Source organism: Musca domestica, unplaced genomic scaffold (assembly GCF_030504385.1).
Source record: "Musca domestica strain aabys unplaced genomic scaffold, Musca_domestica.polishedcontigs.V.1.1 27, whole genome shotgun sequence".
NCBI lineage: Eukaryota > Metazoa > Arthropoda > Insecta > Diptera > Muscidae > Musca > Musca domestica.
Genome location: NW_026712286.1, coordinates 241,779 through 258,990, shown reverse-complemented (window position 1 = coordinate 258,990; position 17,212 = coordinate 241,779). Strand labels below are relative to the sequence as shown.

At 34.4% G+C, this 17,212-nt stretch overlaps 3 protein-coding genes across 7 annotated transcripts; 2 read left to right on the top strand and 1 right to left on the bottom strand.

Annotated features, from left to right (window-relative positions):
- Nucleotides 1–1,591: 1,591 nt before the first annotated feature.
- On the top strand, nucleotides 1,592–3,566 carry LOC131803119 (charged multivesicular body protein 7-like). The gene is made up of 4 exons (XM_059124158.1): nucleotides 1,592–2,243; nucleotides 2,309–2,534; nucleotides 2,596–2,805; nucleotides 2,875–3,566. The coding sequence occupies exons 1-4, from the start codon at nucleotides 1,782–1,784 to the stop codon at nucleotides 3,345–3,347; spliced, it is 1,371 nt and encodes a 456-aa protein (XP_058980141.1). The 5' UTR covers nucleotides 1,592–1,781; the 3' UTR covers nucleotides 3,348–3,566.
- A 1,028-nt stretch (nucleotides 3,567–4,594) lies between these two features.
- Nucleotides 4,595–11,897, bottom strand: LOC131803118 (rho-related BTB domain-containing protein 2-like). Of its 4 annotated transcripts, none has more exons than XM_059124157.1 (12): nucleotides 11,643–11,897; nucleotides 10,860–11,228; nucleotides 10,605–10,802; nucleotides 10,098–10,545; nucleotides 9,955–10,040; nucleotides 9,494–9,746; nucleotides 9,320–9,427; nucleotides 9,077–9,247; nucleotides 8,776–9,018; nucleotides 8,439–8,703; nucleotides 5,344–5,497; nucleotides 4,595–5,283 (listed from the first exon to the last, which is right to left on the bottom strand). In XM_059124157.1, the coding sequence occupies exons 2-11, from the start codon at nucleotides 11,141–11,143 to the stop codon at nucleotides 5,367–5,369; spliced, it is 2,187 nt and encodes a 728-aa protein (XP_058980140.1). In that variant the 5' UTR covers nucleotides 11,144–11,228; nucleotides 11,643–11,897; the 3' UTR covers nucleotides 4,595–5,283; nucleotides 5,344–5,366. The 4 variants fall into 4 exon arrangements, with proteins under 4 accessions (XP_058980140.1, XP_058980138.1, XP_058980137.1 ...); XM_059124155.1 differs by having other exon boundaries at nucleotides 5,344–5,515; nucleotides 10,860–11,253; nucleotides 11,643–11,896; XM_059124154.1 differs by having other exon boundaries at nucleotides 5,344–5,515; nucleotides 11,643–11,896.
- Nucleotides 11,898–12,394: 497 nt separating this feature from the next.
- LOC131803117 (insulin-degrading enzyme-like) lies at nucleotides 12,395–16,892 on the top strand. Of its 2 annotated transcripts, XM_059124152.1 has the most exons (14): nucleotides 12,395–12,525; nucleotides 12,658–12,753; nucleotides 12,812–12,946; nucleotides 13,460–13,730; nucleotides 13,789–14,017; nucleotides 14,077–14,618; nucleotides 14,688–14,894; nucleotides 14,953–15,303; nucleotides 15,358–15,589; nucleotides 15,646–15,852; nucleotides 15,902–16,059; nucleotides 16,118–16,252; nucleotides 16,304–16,513; nucleotides 16,574–16,892. In XM_059124152.1, exons 1-14 carry the CDS (start codon nucleotides 12,467–12,469, stop codon nucleotides 16,784–16,786), a joined length of 3,045 nt encoding a protein of 1,014 aa, XP_058980135.1. In that variant the 5' UTR covers nucleotides 12,395–12,466; the 3' UTR covers nucleotides 16,787–16,892. The 2 variants fall into 2 exon arrangements, with proteins under 2 accessions (XP_058980135.1, XP_058980136.1); XM_059124153.1 differs by lacking the exon at nucleotides 12,395–12,525 and having other exon boundaries at nucleotides 12,563–12,753.
- The last annotated feature ends 320 nt before the right edge of the window (nucleotides 16,893–17,212 follow it).

The window sequence follows — 17,212 nt, the reverse complement described above, 5'->3', positions numbered from 1 at the left end:
CAAAGATTTATTTTATCCATGGTAAAATTAAGAAGGTAAAGTCATTTCAAATAAGCATTCCCTCCTCTGCTTTTTTTGTAGTTTACCTTGTCAAATTACATGGCATAAAAATTGGTTCCCATCTCTGATTTGTGTGAATTCAATGGGTTTATAAATGTAAATTTTGACAATGAGATGTCGTCAAATGAATAATTTTGAAAAAATTGTGAACATATAACTGCATAACTTTACCTTCTTAATTCTACCATGATTTTATCATTATTTATAAAATTTTCATTCATGCTTCGGACTTTTTGTGTAAATGTTAATATTTTTGAAAACAGTGCCTCTTTGTTTCCAGATTTCTACGAAAATTCTAATGGTGAGACTACATAAAACGCTTTTTTGACTGACCTAAAGGCCTAAAAACTTTGTATACATGTTATAGTGCAAATAAATAAAACTTCTTTGTTCTTCTATGACGGTTGGGAACATTGACATGTCAAAAAATGTTGAATGTCTTTTCAAATATAAGTAGATTTTTATATGTTTTATACGACGTCATTCGGAAGTTATTATAATAGGCGTTTTTTAACAATTTATACAAATGTAAATAAGTTTTCATTCAACATTTTTAATTCCAAAATTTGGTTTGACAGTTAATTGTCCCAGCAGCTTTGTTGATGCGTCTACCTATATTCTTCTACAATGGTTGTAATCAAAATGCGTATTACAATAGTTGTGTTCCAGAACCTACAAATTAGTACTAATTCTGCAACAACGCGTTCCCGTACTGCAAAAACTAGCAAAACTTGCAGCTCTCTCGAGAAAAAAATGGCGCTGAGTGGTGCACATTTCTGCTTGTTTTAGCTACATGAATTTGGCCGAGCAGAAATGTGCAAATTGTGAATTTGACATTTAATTGGCAGGGCTAACAAGGTTGAAAAATGTATTGATACATTTCAATGTTCCCGCGTCATAACAAAAATAAAGAAATATTATATAAATATTTGTAGTGCAAAAAAAAACAAAAAGAGAAAATATGGAGCACTTTTGGATGATTCCAGTAGTGAAGAGGACTGGCTGAATGATGAATCAGATTATTAATTATTATTATAGATTATTAATTTTAACGTATCGTCTTCAATACTAATTTTTTTTAAATTTTGGCGTCCGTTTCAGTAAGGTTTCACCAGTCCGATTTGGACTGTTTACTCTTGGAATTTTGAATTTTGACATTTTATCGCATTTCTGCTAATTTTCCGTTCCCTTATTTTTTGAGCACACCTAATTGAGAATGACATTTCGAACTGTTCTCTCTTCTGCTAGTTTTACTACTAAAAAAGTACTGGAACACAACTAATGTATGTATGTATGGACACCTATTACACTTTTTGTAGCGAAATCAGTTTTTGGAGAAACATAGAACACAATTTTGAAAAGAAATGTCGACCCCTCATTCAGTTTTTTGTTAATGCGTGCATTTTTCAACAAATTTTACAAATGTCAATAATTTTTCTTTTAAATTCTTCAATTCCAAATTGGTTTGACAGTTAGTTGTCCCAGCAGCTGTGTCGATGCGACCGTGTTCTCGGGTAATGAATGGCTGATTGTGTTGTTCTCATTCGTAAACAACAGAGTTATCGGTGATTTTACTTTCGGTTCGTTTTTTATCGGGCCTTACCTGTTTGCCTTCTTTGTTGTTTCGTTGGGACGTCTACACAAATAACACGACGACCGACCATATTGGGTCCATTGGAAACCTTAACTTGGGATTAGAACGAGTTCGCAGCTACGACACAATGAGCAGTGTATCCTCCAAATCACAGGGGGCTAAATCTCCAAAACAGTTTCAACTGCCTGCCGTTCTTAATGACGAACTGAGAGCTCAAGCATTATATGCTCCTTTTAGGGAACGCAGTGTTAATCCTGAAAATTACGATTCGAAAATGAAATTTTGGAAAGACATCATTTTAGAATTCTGTCTGCATAGGGGAACGTCGACATTTTCCAAATATGAGTTGCTTCAGACATTTTCAATTGGACAAAGAGTTCCTTCTTGCCTAGACACAGTGATTGGCGAAATGCAGCGAAGTGGACTTATACGACCTCGCCTCGAGTACGAGTACGACCCCTCAAACGGCTGGACTGGTTGGGCCGTGCTCAGGTTTTGGAAAAACCCGTTGCATAAAATTAAAAACGCTGTTCTGTCTCCGAATTCAGCGCAACAGGATCACATGTTTGTGCACCTTACTGCAATGAAAGTAATACATACGATTCTCATTGGACAAAGCTTATGTGGATTTTAATACTTGCTTCTGCTTCTTAGAAATACTGCAAAGATTTGCAAGCGATTTTCGAGAATCCTCCTTTCTCTGGTGCCATTTTTTGCTATGAGGAACTGAAAAATAGCATTTTTGCCTCGACAAAAATGTCGGAAGATTGCTTAGTCCTATGTTTACAAACTTTGTCCTGCCAGAATAAGATAGGATTACATTACCGACAAAATGTCGATGGAAATAATAATCAGATTATACATTTGGTGAAAATACCTTGCAAGTATTGAAATCTGATTCTCAAACATGCCGTGCTAATATTACATTTATTTTTTTTTAGCCGCATCACATCCCTCTGTAATTATAAACGAGTCGGATATTGGCTTGCACAATCTCCATACAACAAGGCAATTATTGCTGAAACAACTTGAGAACTTGGAATTTCAGGTTGCTGAGAACGAAGAAAAAGCTCGTCAATACATTAAGGAAAATAAGCGATTATTAGCAAAGACCTATCTGCGCAAAAAGCATCTTCTTGAAAAAAGTCATGGTAATTTCGTGAAAACTTAAAAAAAATTGAAATATAATTTGCTCTTTTTTTATGCAAATTTCGTTTTAGCAAAACGCAGCGATGCTTTACATAACATAGAATCGCTCATGTCCAACTTAGATGATGCTAAACATAATGGAGTGATTTTGGACGCGTATAAATATGGAACGAAGGCTTTGCAAGAAATTCTAAAATCGTCCAACCTAACATATGATAATGTCGAAGAAATTGTTTCAGATTTGCGTGAAACAATAGATACTAATTCTGACCTACAAGAAATTATTGCTAAGACAAGCACCTCTGAATGTCTCTCTACGGAAGAAGAGGACGAATTAGAACGCGAACTAAAGGGGCTGTTTGCAGATCAGGCTGCTGCATCTTCGCCCATTATACCAGGCAAAGCTCCAGCGAATGACTCTCAAATAACGCAACCACAGAAAATAGAAATAAGTGATGCTGAACTTATAGCGATGTTAGATGAACTAGAAGTAGAACAAAAAACACCTGCCAATAGCTTCAGCGTTAGTGAAGCCACTATTTGAAACACACGGTATATTATGCACACATATATAAATTATAACGAGGTGACATCGAATGTTAAATATTTATGGACAGTGGCATGTATATAGATTTTATTACAAACCAATATGAATTCTCAAAGACTTTCAATAACATTTAATTAGAAACGAAAGAACATATTCAGGGTGAAATGCGTAAATAAATACTACTTGTAAAAATGGACGCAAATGTTTAAAAAAGAATTAATTTAATTTGTTCTTTGTTTGAAAATATATTCCTTTAAAAAGAGCCCTCAGAAATTTTGCGACCTGAAAATGTTTGTAAATTCTGCAAATAAAAGGTTCACCAACTATATGTAATAAATCCTTCAATGCCCCTCATAGGCAAATTTTATAACTTCACACACAAGGTGCTCAAGGTATATGTAATAAATGGAATGGTAACAATTATACACAAGCCAAGACATGAAATGGTAAAGACTAGATAAAATTCATCATAGTAAATATGGACATAAAAATGTGTAGAGGCACCGCCTATAACAGAGGCTTGTTAATAAAAAAAACTATAGTAGAACAAAAAACTTATGAAGTTTTGTGGGTATTGCATTGGCGTTCAAAATGGTTTATTATCATACCAAAACTCACAAACTTTGAACAGAAAATATGAATATTAATTTCCAAAGAATTTGAAAATATGTACAAGAGCTTCCTATATGATTCAAAACGATGCTTCACCTCCAAATCATATAAACACGGACTGGTTCTTGTTGTATGATCATTTGTATGAAGGGAAAATAAGTTCTTTATAGAATTTTCATTTCATATTTTTTTGGATTTCTCCCAATAAAACGTTTTGCATTTGCCTGATTTCGCCTCCTGTGTGATCTTATTTAATTGGACTTGATTAATCACCTGAATACACTATGTTCTACAGTGGCTGTACATACATATGCGCGATATTAAAATCGTATGGTTCAATTATTAAATCTCAATAAACGAATAGCCCAGTGAAAACCACTTTTCTATTAGAATTTAATTTTTGAATAATTAGGACCCGGCGTATGTCTGCCACATTGAACCTGTTTATGATAAAGACATAAAAAGTGCGGCTTGCTTTCTAGAAAATGCCGCCCAGTTTGGCCCTCCAAAATTATTTGGATAGGTATTTCTGAGTATGTTTCTACCAACTTTGTCATAAATTTCGATACCTACCTCACTTACCTTGTTAAAACCGACGTATTAGATGAATTAACTCTTTTTTCCAAAACGGCGATTGTACAGTGGCAGTTATATTATCAGTTATTAGATGATCCATTATATTATAGCATTGTTAAAAACGTATTTACATGTGTATTGTTGATATTGCAACTATAATGTGATATTATATAATCGAATAGACCATAGAACATATTGAACCTTCAACATTGTCATAGATTGCCATGCATCACTTAAATCCAAAGAATCGTTTAACTAATGCTCAAATGTCACACCATAAAACTGTGATATTTGTAGCTTATGTACATAATTCCTTCAGTCGGGTGTTTCTCTAGTAGAAAACTGAATACAAATTATTTTTGCAAAGTAAGAAACAAATATTGTTGGTTTTATGAGTGTCTTCTACTTACTTACTAACTACTATTAGTAAATGCTTAAGCTAAGAGCTAATGGCTAGACAAAAGTTCCCTATTTCGCAATTTAATGTTTGAAGCGGTTAAAATGCTTGCCTTTTTCTTATACAATAACTGATTAACATAGAAAATATTGTTGAGTCTAAAAAATAACTCGGCTGTTCCTACTACAGAAATGGTCCAAATTGTCTTGCAGCCAAATTTCCTATTTCCGTATTCATCTCTCCCTCCATTTCCAGCGTTACGTGTAAATTTGAAAGAGTATTAAAATACTCAAAATAGTACATATGAAGCAAATCAATACGGGCAAAATGACGATGAAACGTAGCGATCTAAAACAATTAAATACTAGATTAGTTGGAGCATTTCAAAAGCAGATTCATATAACTTACCGCCTATGCCCCAAGGCTGGATGTCAGAGATTCAAGTCCATGTCGGCCTCCAAATCAATATGATTCATTGAAATTCCAGAGCTGTTGAGAATCTGTGTCTCATTCGCATTTTCACTTCCATTTCCAGAAGACATCCTTTGGGGTTTTGGTTTTCCTAGCATCCAAGAAATTACTTTTTCGAAAAGTTCATATTAATAATCAAAGAGAAATGATCAATGTAGTGAGATGATTTTATTCTAATAATACAAGCTTGAAGATTACCATATCCAGAATTGCAGTGCTATCTAGACTCCCGAGATACACGTTAAAAAAGACATATATATTTTTCAATTTATTCAATAAATAAGAGGCCATTGTAATGTGTTAAGACTGCGATCTAAATTCTGATATAATACATGGCTAAAATGCACTTCAATGTATTACAAAAATATAAAGTATGTACAAATGATCAGTTAAAATCAATTGTTTTCGTTAGAACTAAAATTTACAAAATTACAAGCTCAGTTTCAGAGGATTGTATTGTTGTGAGGGCTTATTACATGCAATAGATATCAGAGATGGGCATAATGCACTGTATTTTTAGTGCACTAATAATTTCACTATCACTGTTCATTTAGTGGTAGTGCAATTTTTAATTTAATTAATTTTAATTGAAAAATAAATTGCACTACCACTAACCCTTTAATGATATTTAAAAAAAAATTCCACTACCACTAAATCTTAGTGGTAGTGAAATTTCAATAGCACTACCACTAAATTTAGTGGTATTTAAAAAAACTTGCACTAAATTAGTGGTATTTCATAAAAAATAGCACTAAATTAGTGCTATTTAGAAAAGTAATCAAATTTTATGAATATGTACTATATATTCTGGATTGTTGTTCCCTACTCATTTCAATAAACTTCATTATAGCTGGTATAATACTTATATACATAGTGTTTTTTTGGCTTCACTAAAATTTAGTGGTAGTGCAAATTTTTTTTTTTAAAATCACTAAATTTAGTGGTAGTCCTATTAAAATTTCACTACCACTAAAATTTAGTGGTAGTGCAATTTTTTTTATATAGCATTTTCAGATTAAATGAACCCTTTTGCAATTCAAATGAAACTTTTTGCAGCGGGAATGAAACCTTTTGCAGTGGAATTGAAACCTTTTGCAGTGGAAATGAAACCTTTTGCAGTGGAAATGAAACCTTTTGCAGCGGGAATGAAACCTTTTGTAACCGAAATGAAACCATATGCAACCGAAATGAAACTTTTTGCAAATCAAATGAAACTTTTAGATTTTAAGAAGGAAAAATAACAAAACATTTTTATTTTTAGTAGGTTTAATATTAAATCAACTAATTATAACTAACATATAGTTAAAGAGGAATTTTTATTGATTATTAATATTTATGTTTTTATAAAATTTTTTCTTAAAGCTTCCATAAAACACAAGTGTAGATGCAGAAAGATTGAAAAAAGTTTTTCAAGGTATTTTTTTAACGACCCGAATTAGGTATCTTTTATAATCTCCTCCATGGAAAGGAGGATATATTAAATTTGTCATTCGGTTTATAACGCCTCTAAATATTCGTCGTAGATCCCATACAGTATATGCAATCATGATCATAGTTGATTTAATGATTTCCACTTATCTGTCTATTGAAATCTCGACTGCTCTATCTCCATAATCAATAAAGCTGCGAAGCGGGAATCCTTTATTAGGTAAGATTAATAGTATACTATAACTACAAAAAATTGTGGTAAAGCTTAATTTCACATTTCAGTCCTGGCATAGGTATGGTATGGCCAAAATTTGTTTAAATTTCTTTTTTTAGCGTTAAGCATTTGGAATTTAATAATATGGAAGCATTTTATATCAAATCAATAAAGAACCATTTGTTATTACAATAATTGAAAATGTAAGAAATAATATAAATAAATGTAGATATTTATAATCAATAAAAAATCCTCTTTGTCAATATATTAGTTATAATTAATTGATTTAATTTAAAAACTACTAAAAATAAAAATGTTTTGTTATTTTTCCTTCTATAAATCTAAAAGTTTCATTTGATTTGCAAAAAGTTTCATTTCGGTTGCAAATGGTTTCATTTCGGTTGCAAAAGGTTTCATTTCCGCTGCAAAAGGTTTCATTTCCACTGCAAAAGGTTTCAATTCCACTGCAAAAGGTTTCATTTCCGCTGCAAAAAGTTTCATTTGAATTGCAAAAGGTTTCATTTAATCTGAAAATGCTATATATCACTAAAGGGTTAGTGGTAGTGCAATTTTTTTTAAATATCACTAAAGGGTTAGTGGTAGTGCAATTTATTTTTCACTACCACTAACCCTTTAGTGGTAAATATTTAATTCTTAGTGCACTAAAAATTTAGTGCAATATGCCCAACCCTTAAAAAGATTATCAGTTTGATAGAAAATATTAAATCTTGAGTCGCACAGTGTTTTAAATACGATACTCGGTATTTATTTTCATATTTATTTTAATAGCTTGAAGATATAGACCAAGGTCTATTTGCCGCCATGGCTTCCATACGAATGAGGGAATGAGTTGAATATGGTCTTAGGCTACATGTATTTATTAGAATTCACTCCTGGCACATTCTGATGGGGAAAGAATATTACACTTATTTGGACTATGGTCAAACCAAGGGTGGTGGTTTTGTTTCTGCTGTATTCCGTGCAACTACTGGTAGCTAAATATCATCGTTTGATTTTATAAGTCGTGCTATAATTTGGACACAGTAGCTTGGGTTATTTAAGCGTAAGAGTCTAATACTTTTACCATTTTTGCAAGGTATGACTAGAAACCGTTCCCCTTGTCGAAAAGTAGCAAACCGTGCAGGTTAATTTTAGAAAACACTACTTTTTACAAGACAAATTTAGCCGAGTAAAACAGTAGTATGTATGCTGATAAGTTGACTAAGTATTTTCACCTGTTTTTGGAATTTTTGTTAGTTTTCATTTGACTGTTTTACAATGAGCGGTAACAAAATAAAATATTTATTTACGAAACAACGAACAAATACTATTCAAATGTTAATGGTTCTAGACTACACATGATTCCTACTCACACATTTTCATTACTCACCACCAGTAAAACAAAGACAACCTTCATCGTCACTGCGGGAGTCTCGTCGGGAATTTTTGATTTCTTTGTTCATTTCATTTATACAACGTTGATAGTAGTCATAGTCCTTTAAATACCACACTGGAGGCCACCGGTGTTCACGCAAATAGTCCTGGTTCTCTTGGTGCAGAGCTCGGAGTCCTTTAATTGAATACTTGCAAATAATATTGTAGTTTACACACAAATATGACATGCACCACTCCGCCAGTTGGTGTGCGTTATGAAGCTATAAGCAAACAAAAACTTTGTTGGAAACAAACCCACTACTTGCAAATCGAATTAGCTTGGAATCTAATACCTTTACTGGCTCCAACAGTTTTAAGCAATGATCGACTGTTTGATTTGTTTCATTTTGAGAAATCATCGTCAAGTCCTCGATAACACGACATTCCACCAAATTTAATAAACGGGGCAGGCACAGTCGATTGGCTAATTCCAACAGATTAAGACATTTCACAGCAGAGATATGCGGTATTTCATCGGTATATAAATAGCAGAGTAATTTATGGAATGTATATAGTGTTACACCGGGAAAAATGATCTGTAATGAGAGAGAAACGGTTTGCAAGTGTCGTTTATTTGTATGGGTCTTCGCTTACCACACTCGAATGGGCTTCGCGAAAATCTCCCGCTAGCATTGCCCTCATCACATCGCAACGAGAAACTAGAACAGCTCTGTGTGCTTTCATTTGCCCCTCGTCCAACTCAAACGTAATATCTGTAAACAGACCATCGCCCGAACAGTGCTTTTCCATGTTTTCTTTTAATACCTTAAGAGAGTAGTTTTAAAAACACGCTTAATTATTCTTACGAAAACACATGCTATCGGACAGAATAATTACCAAACAGACATGTGAGTTTGGTTCTTCGCCAGTCAAGGCATTTGGAGGCTTCGACAGGAAATTGGTTAATTGTGACAACTCTAATAGTTCTGCTGCCTGTTTTATATCCTAAACACACAAGAAGTTCAATGTGTAAAAAATGTTTTTGCACATTATAATGGAAAAGGTCAGTACCTCTACACTATATAAATCTATTGTGCCGGTGTATATAAACTTTAGGCATTGATGTAACGCCTGTGTAGTAATCAATTTTGTAAGCGTTAAAATGGTCTGGTTAGTTTGGATTCCATTGTTATTATCTATTTGAACGACTCGTATATTTTGGAACACTGGATGATGTAAATCCTTGTAAAGCTCAGTTGGGCGTTTAGCTTCAATCAGAGGCAGTGCCTGATAGCTAGATCGACGCTTTATTTGTTCCCACATTCTGCTGGGACAAATGAAATATTAGGAAACAGAGAAAATAATGTAACTCTTCCACGATCTTCATGAAGGCTACCGTGAATGTGTAGGAGGAAACAAAAGCTCCAGAATACATTCATATTGTAAATCTAAGACTCATTATTATTTGGAAAATGTAACCTACTTGCAAGTTTGTATTAAAATAGTAATCATTCACATTATTTTGAATTTACCTTTGTGCGCGCGACTCGTTTCGAATCAAACACTCGGTATCGTCGTTAAAATCCGCAGTTGTAGCTTCTCCAAAAGTGGAACTAACCTGTGAAAATGTTAAAATTTACAAATACAAACATTACAAATACACAGTCTAACTCACCATACTAGATTCGCTGCTACTTCGGCCACCCATATCAGAAATGTCAATGCTTAACAATCGATTGAAAAGATTGGAAGCTGCGGCAACCATAAACTTGTGCACAGAAAATTTCGTGTTACCCACTATTAGTATGAGATCGGTGTAAGTCTGTGCCAGAAACATATTGTACATATCTTGACGATAGTTTCCAACGACTACTGTTACTTCTGGTGGCGGCGGCTTAGGTGGTCTAAACGGAGCCTGTAATAAGGGTTTCTGTACCTTTTTTAGATTTGTCATCCAGAATCGTTGCTGTCGTCGAGCAATTAATGCGGATCTAATTGCGTTTTCGAACACTTCATTTACTCCGAAATATGTAAAGACACTAGTTTCATAATAAGAAACGCCCAACTCCCTTGCCACGGCACGAGCTTCGTCAGGCATTACTAAATCGCTTTTCAGAGCAGCTCTTAAAAAAGCAAAAGCAAATTGTTTAAATATCTCTGAGAAAAGTCATGTTTCATTTACCTTACAAAGGTGCTCCTCTCACCAAAATAAGACAAATAAGTCTCATCGCGGTACATATACCGTAAGTCATTTTTACATCCTACCAATATTACGGGAACATCAGGGCAAAATCGCCGAATTTCTGGATACCACATAGCTTTACAATTGCGAAGCGAAATAGGGCTAGCTATAGAGAAGCATAAAAGTACGACGTCCGAGCTGAAATTAATTTACATTTTATTAGAATGGCAGTTGCCCCGAACAATACTAATTTACCGTCCATAAGCGAATCGCCTATCTTTATCGTGATCTCCAAATGTATCCCAAAGCCGCAATGAAACGTTCACGCCATCCACAACCTCCCACGATCTCTCAAGGACATCTTTGTAAATGCGGTACTGATCAATCGCCCACACTGTGGGAACGTGTGTCGACAAGAGTTGAGAAAGCGATACATGCTTATTACAAGCTCGCGCACAAATTAGGCGTGTTTTTCCTACAGCAGTGTCACCAACAAGTACACATTTGACCAGTTCCTGATGTGGTTGCTCGTTATCCATGTTTCCATTTACTTCGGGATTCCTCGGATTCTTATATGGTACAACGATCCAAATGGTAGCATTCGTCCAAAAGAGTTATCACCGACTGAAAATACAAAAACATTCGAGAACTGAGTCTCGACATCTCAAAGAGCTCTTCTAACATTTGACAACCGTGGAAGTTATCATTAATTATTTATGTGTGTTCACTAGGATCGATGCAAATAGCACATTTGATGAGGACAAAAGTCCACAATACGCCACACACAATCGTTAAAGAAGTGTTCAATTGATTTCTAATATTTTATTTTAATCTTGTATCGGCATTTGAAAGTGAATGTAATTTTTGCAATCAGAAATGTAAGAAAGAAATCGAAAGCAGCACCTGACAAAAGTATATATATATATATATATATATGTGTGTGTGTGCGTGTGTGAATGGACTCATTTCTGTTGCAATTTACAATGATTTTTAATATCTTAACTACCATTTTATATATTGGAAAAATATTATACTTACGTTGTGGAGATATCGTAGGATTAAAGCTTAAAAACAAGATTTCGCAGAAAATACTATTAACTAAACCCAATAAAGAACAGAACCGAGCCGTCTTTTTGTTTTCTCAGCTTTCTTTATTCGTTTTGGTTAAACTTTCGTGTTTTATTGATTTTTCTCCTTCTTTTTTCCGACGAAACAAAGAAATAACGAAAATTCTATCATTGCTTTGTGAATGTTGGTGGCACGTATACGACGCATTAAATATTGTTTGTCTCTATGGAATATCCTTCTAATTAAAAAAAAATATATATATATATTGAAAGAAATCGGGTACAATCTGATAGATAAAACTGATGAAACTAATAATCCGCAGGTAGATCTGCGGCAATACCTTCATATTTTTCCTATTTGCGCCACTTTAAATTTGATGTTTCGTTCGGTGACAGTTGCAATTTTTCATTCGGTTAATGAAGTTTTTTTCGAAATCCCTCTGAATCTTAACTCTAGACAATAAATGTCAGAAAATATGTAAAAAACAGAAGTATAACGTTTCTCCGGCGCAATCATTTGTTAAAGGTATCACTACAGATATTTCTATGGGAATACACCGTCAAACCAAGCATTTTGTAAACCTCGGTATTGTTTGAATTTTTACTGCAAGTACAGGTATATGAACAGACCCACTAACTTCGTTCATTGCACTAAACCAGTACGCAAGCTAAAACTGTATAAACAAATTAAACAAAACAAAAAGCAATAAATGTCAAAAAGGCAAAACGTATTATACAATTTCATTTTTTGGTTGCATTGAATGTGTAAATTGAGAGAATAAGTTTAATATATTAATGTTTATTAGACATTTTGTATCTCCCCTACGTCGCCAATTATCAACAAGGAATTTCATGTGAGTTTTGGATCTTCCAAAAATTTCTAATACGAAAGAGCAAGTGAGCAATCGAATTGTTTTCCCTTTATCTGCATTTCAACCGGCTGCTTCATTCGTTGTGGTGTCATCGGTGGTGTCATCATCATACAGCTATTCGTTTGAAAACTGTGTGAGAAATATGTCCAGTTCTGTTTCATCCCCAGACGCGTTGTCAGGTAGTCCACTGAAGAATTTGCCGATCATGAGGTACCCAATATAACAAAACTATTTGTATTGCAATTAATGTTAATTATTTTGTACATAGGCTAGAAAACATAGAGAAAAGTGAACAAGACAACAGAGATTACAGGGGTTTGCAGTTGGAGAATGGTCTCAAAGTGTTGCTTGTTAGTGATCCAACAACGGATGTCTCAGCTGCTGCATTAGCTGTACAAGTGGGGTATGTTGGCAAATCATTAAAATCTTAGGTATATTTACATAATTAAGTGAGTGTTTATGTCCCGACCAAAGGACAGAAGCTAGACTGGCTATTGTTTGTTTATTTGTGTGTGTGAAAAGGATGTGCTGTTGGAGAATTTGTATACGTGGCTTTGTTATGATGCTTTAAGTTTATAAAATATTACGCAGTTGTAGCTTAGGTCTACACATCAGGGGCTTGGGAAGTTCGTACTGTAAGCGCACTAAAAGTACAAAAAGGTGCATAGTGTAGCATCATGGGTATTGGGCGATCGGGCAAAAATAAGACAGAAAACCTATTTGGTATTTTAAAATACACCAGATGTCTTACTGGCTCTTAATATTTTGCAAATGAGGCAAAGAAGTAAAAAATAATAACATAACTACGCATTGGGAAATACAGAATAATATTCCGACGACTTTGCAGGCAATTGTATTTATTTTTATACATATATGAGTAGCTTTAAAATTGTCTCTTTCTATGTTGTTGTTGTAGACACATGTCGGACCCAGAAAGTTTGCCTGGGTTAGCCCACTTTTGCGAACACATGCTGTTTCTAGGTACTGAAAAGTATCCTAATGAAAACGATTACACAACGTATCTGTCTCAAAGCGGGGGTTCGTCCAATGCAGCCACATATCCTCTAATGACTAAGTACCATTTCTACGTAGCACCAGATAAACTTGACGGGGCACTTGATAGGTTTGCACAGTTTTTTATAGCTCCGTTATTTACACCAAGTGCGACCGAGCGCGAAATCAATGCGGTGAGTAAGAGAAACTGTTATGTATTGCGGTGGCTATGACACCTGTCATCTTCAACAGGTCAATTCAGAACATGAAAAGAATTTGCCCAACGATGAGTGGCGTATTAAACAAGTACATAAGCATTTAGCAAAGGAAGGACATGCATATAAGAAGTTCGGAAGTGGAAGCAAAGCCACTCTGTGTGAGATTCCGAAGCAGAAAAACATAGAAGTAAGGGATGAACTACTCAAATTTCATAAACAGTGGTATTCGGCGAATATAATGAGTTTGGCTGTTATTGGAAAAGGTGATGCACGAAATTATGTACTTTTGTATTTTTAATTTTTGTTGCTTTTGTAATTTTAGATAACCTTGACGAGCTTGAACAAATGGTGCTAAAGAAGTTCTCTGAAATCGAAAATAAAAATGTGGATGTGCCAACTTGGCCCAGGGAGCCTTATGATGATAATCAATATGGTCAACGAGTATTGATAGTACCTGTAAAGGACTTGCGTTCATTAACTATCAGCTTTACAACAGACGATCTGACAAGGCTTTACAAAACCGCCCCAGATAGTTACTTGACTCACTTGCTTGGCCACGAAGGCAAAGGGAGTATATTGTCGGAATTGCGTAGATTGGGTTGGTCCAATGATCTTCTTGCGGGCCATCAGAACATCCTACATGGTTTTGGCTTTTTTGAAATTCACATTACACTTACAACGGAGGGGGCAAATCACGTTGATGATATAATTAATATTGTTTTCCAATATTTGAAAATGCTTCGAGAAATTGGACCTCAGAAATGGATTTTTGACGAGTGTGCTAAAATCAACAGCATGCGTTTTGGATTCAAAGAGAAGGAGAAACCTGAAAAGTTGGTCACAAACGTTGTGACTTGCATGCAGGTAAACTATTAAGACCTACGTACTGCTTGCTTACTATGAAAACTATTAAATGACAACTCAAACTTTAAGGTTTATCCATTGGAAGAGGTTCTCACAGCCCCTTATCTCAGTGATGAATGGAAGCCAGACCTAATTACGAAATTACTAGATGAACTTGTCCCGTCGAAATGTAGAGTAATTGTTATTGGACAGAGCTACGAAGACCAAGCAGTTTTAGCGGAACCCTATTACCAAACAAAGTATGCAACTCTCAAAATAGAAAGCGAAACGATAAAGGTGATGAATTAAAACAACTACATTTTATGAATGCCTTAACTTATGTATTTGAAAACAGAAATGGGAGACATGTGAGTTGAATCCACATTTAGCATTGCCACAGCCAAATGCTTTCATTCCGGAAGATTATGAACTGGAACCTTTCGATAAAGACCTGTCGAAACATCCAATCATAATTATGGATACGCCTATTTTGCGTGTGTGGCACAAGCAGGATAATGTTTACCTCAAGCCGAAAGCATGCATGTCGTTTGACATGTCAAATCCCATTGCTTATCTGGATCCCCTCAATTGTAATTTAAATTATCTTATGGTGTCTCTTATAAGGGACCAATTAAATGAATATCTCTACGACGCGGAGTTAGCCGACTTGAAATTACAAGTGGGAAATAAGTCTAATGGAATTGAAGTGAGTTTTTTTACAGATTTTTTTAAGTAGTTTATGATTATTTATTTTATTTAGGTCACTATTCGAGGTTACAACGATAAACAGGTGGTGCTTTTAGAATACCTTCTTAAGCATTTATTTGACTTCCAAGCAAATGAGAAACGCTTCAATATCCTTAAAGAGGAATACAAGCGGAATTTGAAGAATTTTAGTGCCGAGCAACCATATCAGCACTCAATGTACTACTTAACCCTCTTGCTAACAGAAAACGTTTGGTCAAACTATGAACTGCTGGACGCCGTTGAACGTAAGTAGATTACTTATAATATGAAAAGCTTTTCAAATTTCCTGTTCTATTAATAGTAGCAACATATGAGCGGGTCCTTACATACGCCAAGGAATTCTTTTCCCGCCTACACACCGAGTGTTTTATTTATGGCAACGTTGCAAAAAAAAAGGCCCTCGAAATAGCAGGTTTGGTTAACAAACGTTTGGAAGATACAAATGCAAAGGTGTTGCCTTTGTTGGCTAGACAAATGCTTCCTAAAAGAGAATATAAATTGTGTCCAGGTAAGTTATGTTGTATCACGGTGATGATTTGTAAATTTTTGAATTTTAGGTGATAGTTATCTATTTGAAAAGGACAATCTGTACCATAAGAGTTCTTGTACACAAATATATCTACAATGTGGTCCTCAAACTGACCGAAGCAACAACATGGTGAATCTTATTTCGCAGATATTGACAGAACCATGCTATGATTGCTTGCGAACTAAGGTCAGTGTAACATATAAATGGCGAAAAGATGTATGTAATCTACTTTCGTTTTAAATAGGAACAATTAGGGTACATTGTTTTCAGCGGGCCAAGGCGAGTAAATGGTGCAAACGGTATCAGAATTATTGTCCAGTCTACAAAACACCCAACATTTGTAGAAGAGCGTATAGAGTCCTTTTTGGCAAACTTTAAGGTAGACGTAAAATGTAAAAATGAATGCATAAAATAACTGTGCTTTTTACAGAATGTAATAGAAGAAATGTCCGATGAAGAGTTCGAGCGACATAAGGAAGCATTGGCTGTAAAGAAACTTGAAAAACCGAAAACCGTTTTTTCTCAATTTGTACAGTTTTACTCTGAAATTTCTTTGGCTCAATACCATTTTGATAGGAATGAAGCTGAAGTGGCAATTCTGCGTAACATCACGAAGGACGAATTGCTACAATGCTATAACGTATGTTTTAAAACACTTTTAATAACAAAAAAAAAAAAAAAAAATCAATTGTTTTTTCAGTCATTCATTGCTCCGGATAGCGTGGACCGAAGAGTTCTTGCCGTTCACATAGTGTCGACACAAACAACGCAAGACGAAGAAGTTGTTGAGCACATATTGAAACGTCATGCTAAAATTTCGGACGTTGTTGCATTCAAATCCAGCAAAGAACTATTTCCACTGATGTCTCCTTTTTTGAATATAAAAGCCAAAGGAGCCAGAAGCAAACTGTAAATTATTTACTCCTGCAAGAAAAGTGATTTATTATATATTTCCAATTGCTATATTCACATTGAGGTCGTGGAAAATTAAAAAAATAAAATAAAAAATAAAAACTACAGTAGATTATCAAATCTTTTGTAAAAAAAAAAAAAACATAAGCACATTTTAATTCTTACATAAAGGAATTAAAAAATATATTGATATGTGTAACAAAGCTGAAATTATTGCAATTAGCATGTTCAAAATAATGAAAGCAGCTAAACATTAAATCTAAATTTATAATCCTCCATTATGTTTTAGTATTCACAGATCACTCTAATGGTTTTTATTTATATTTCATACATAGTAATAGTATTTAAAAACAACGTTGTGTACTACAAATGAGCTAATTCACGAATTGGAAAACATACACCCTGGACCTAATCATTTGTATATTAC

Excerpts from the sequence above, each read along its gene's own strand:
- LOC131803117 (XM_059124152.1), top strand. The coding sequence starts at position 12,467 with ATGTTTATTAGACATTTTGTATCTCCCCTACGTCGCCAATTATCAACA. Across the intron at positions 14,619-14,687 it reads ACGTTGTGACTTGCATGCAG|GTTTATCCATTGGAAGAGGT; the intron begins GTAAACTATTAA and ends TCAAACTTTAAG. Across the intron at positions 14,895-14,952 it reads TAGAAAGCGAAACGATAAAG|AAATGGGAGACATGTGAGTT; the intron begins GTGATGAATTAA and ends ATTTGAAAACAG.
- LOC131803118 (XM_059124155.1), bottom strand. The coding sequence starts at position 11,143 with ATGGATAACGAGCAACCACATCAGGAACTGGTCAAATGTGTACTTGTT. Across the intron at positions 10,803-10,859 it reads AGGCGATTCGCTTATGGACG|CTCGGACGTCGTACTTTTAT; the intron begins GTAAATTAGTAT and ends AATTAATTTCAG. Across the intron at positions 9,428-9,493 it reads TAGATTTATATAGTGTAGAG|GATATAAAACAGGCAGCAGA; the intron begins GTACTGACCTTT and ends TTGTGTGTTTAG.
- LOC131803119 (XM_059124158.1), top strand. The coding sequence starts at position 1,782 with ATGAGCAGTGTATCCTCCAAATCACAGGGGGCTAAATCTCCAAAACAG. Across the intron at positions 2,244-2,308 it reads TGCACCTTACTGCAATGAAA|AAATACTGCAAAGATTTGCA; the intron begins GTAATACATACG and ends TCTGCTTCTTAG. Across the intron at positions 2,535-2,595 it reads ACATTTGGTGAAAATACCTT|CCGCATCACATCCCTCTGTA; the intron begins GCAAGTATTGAA and ends ATTTTTTTTTAG.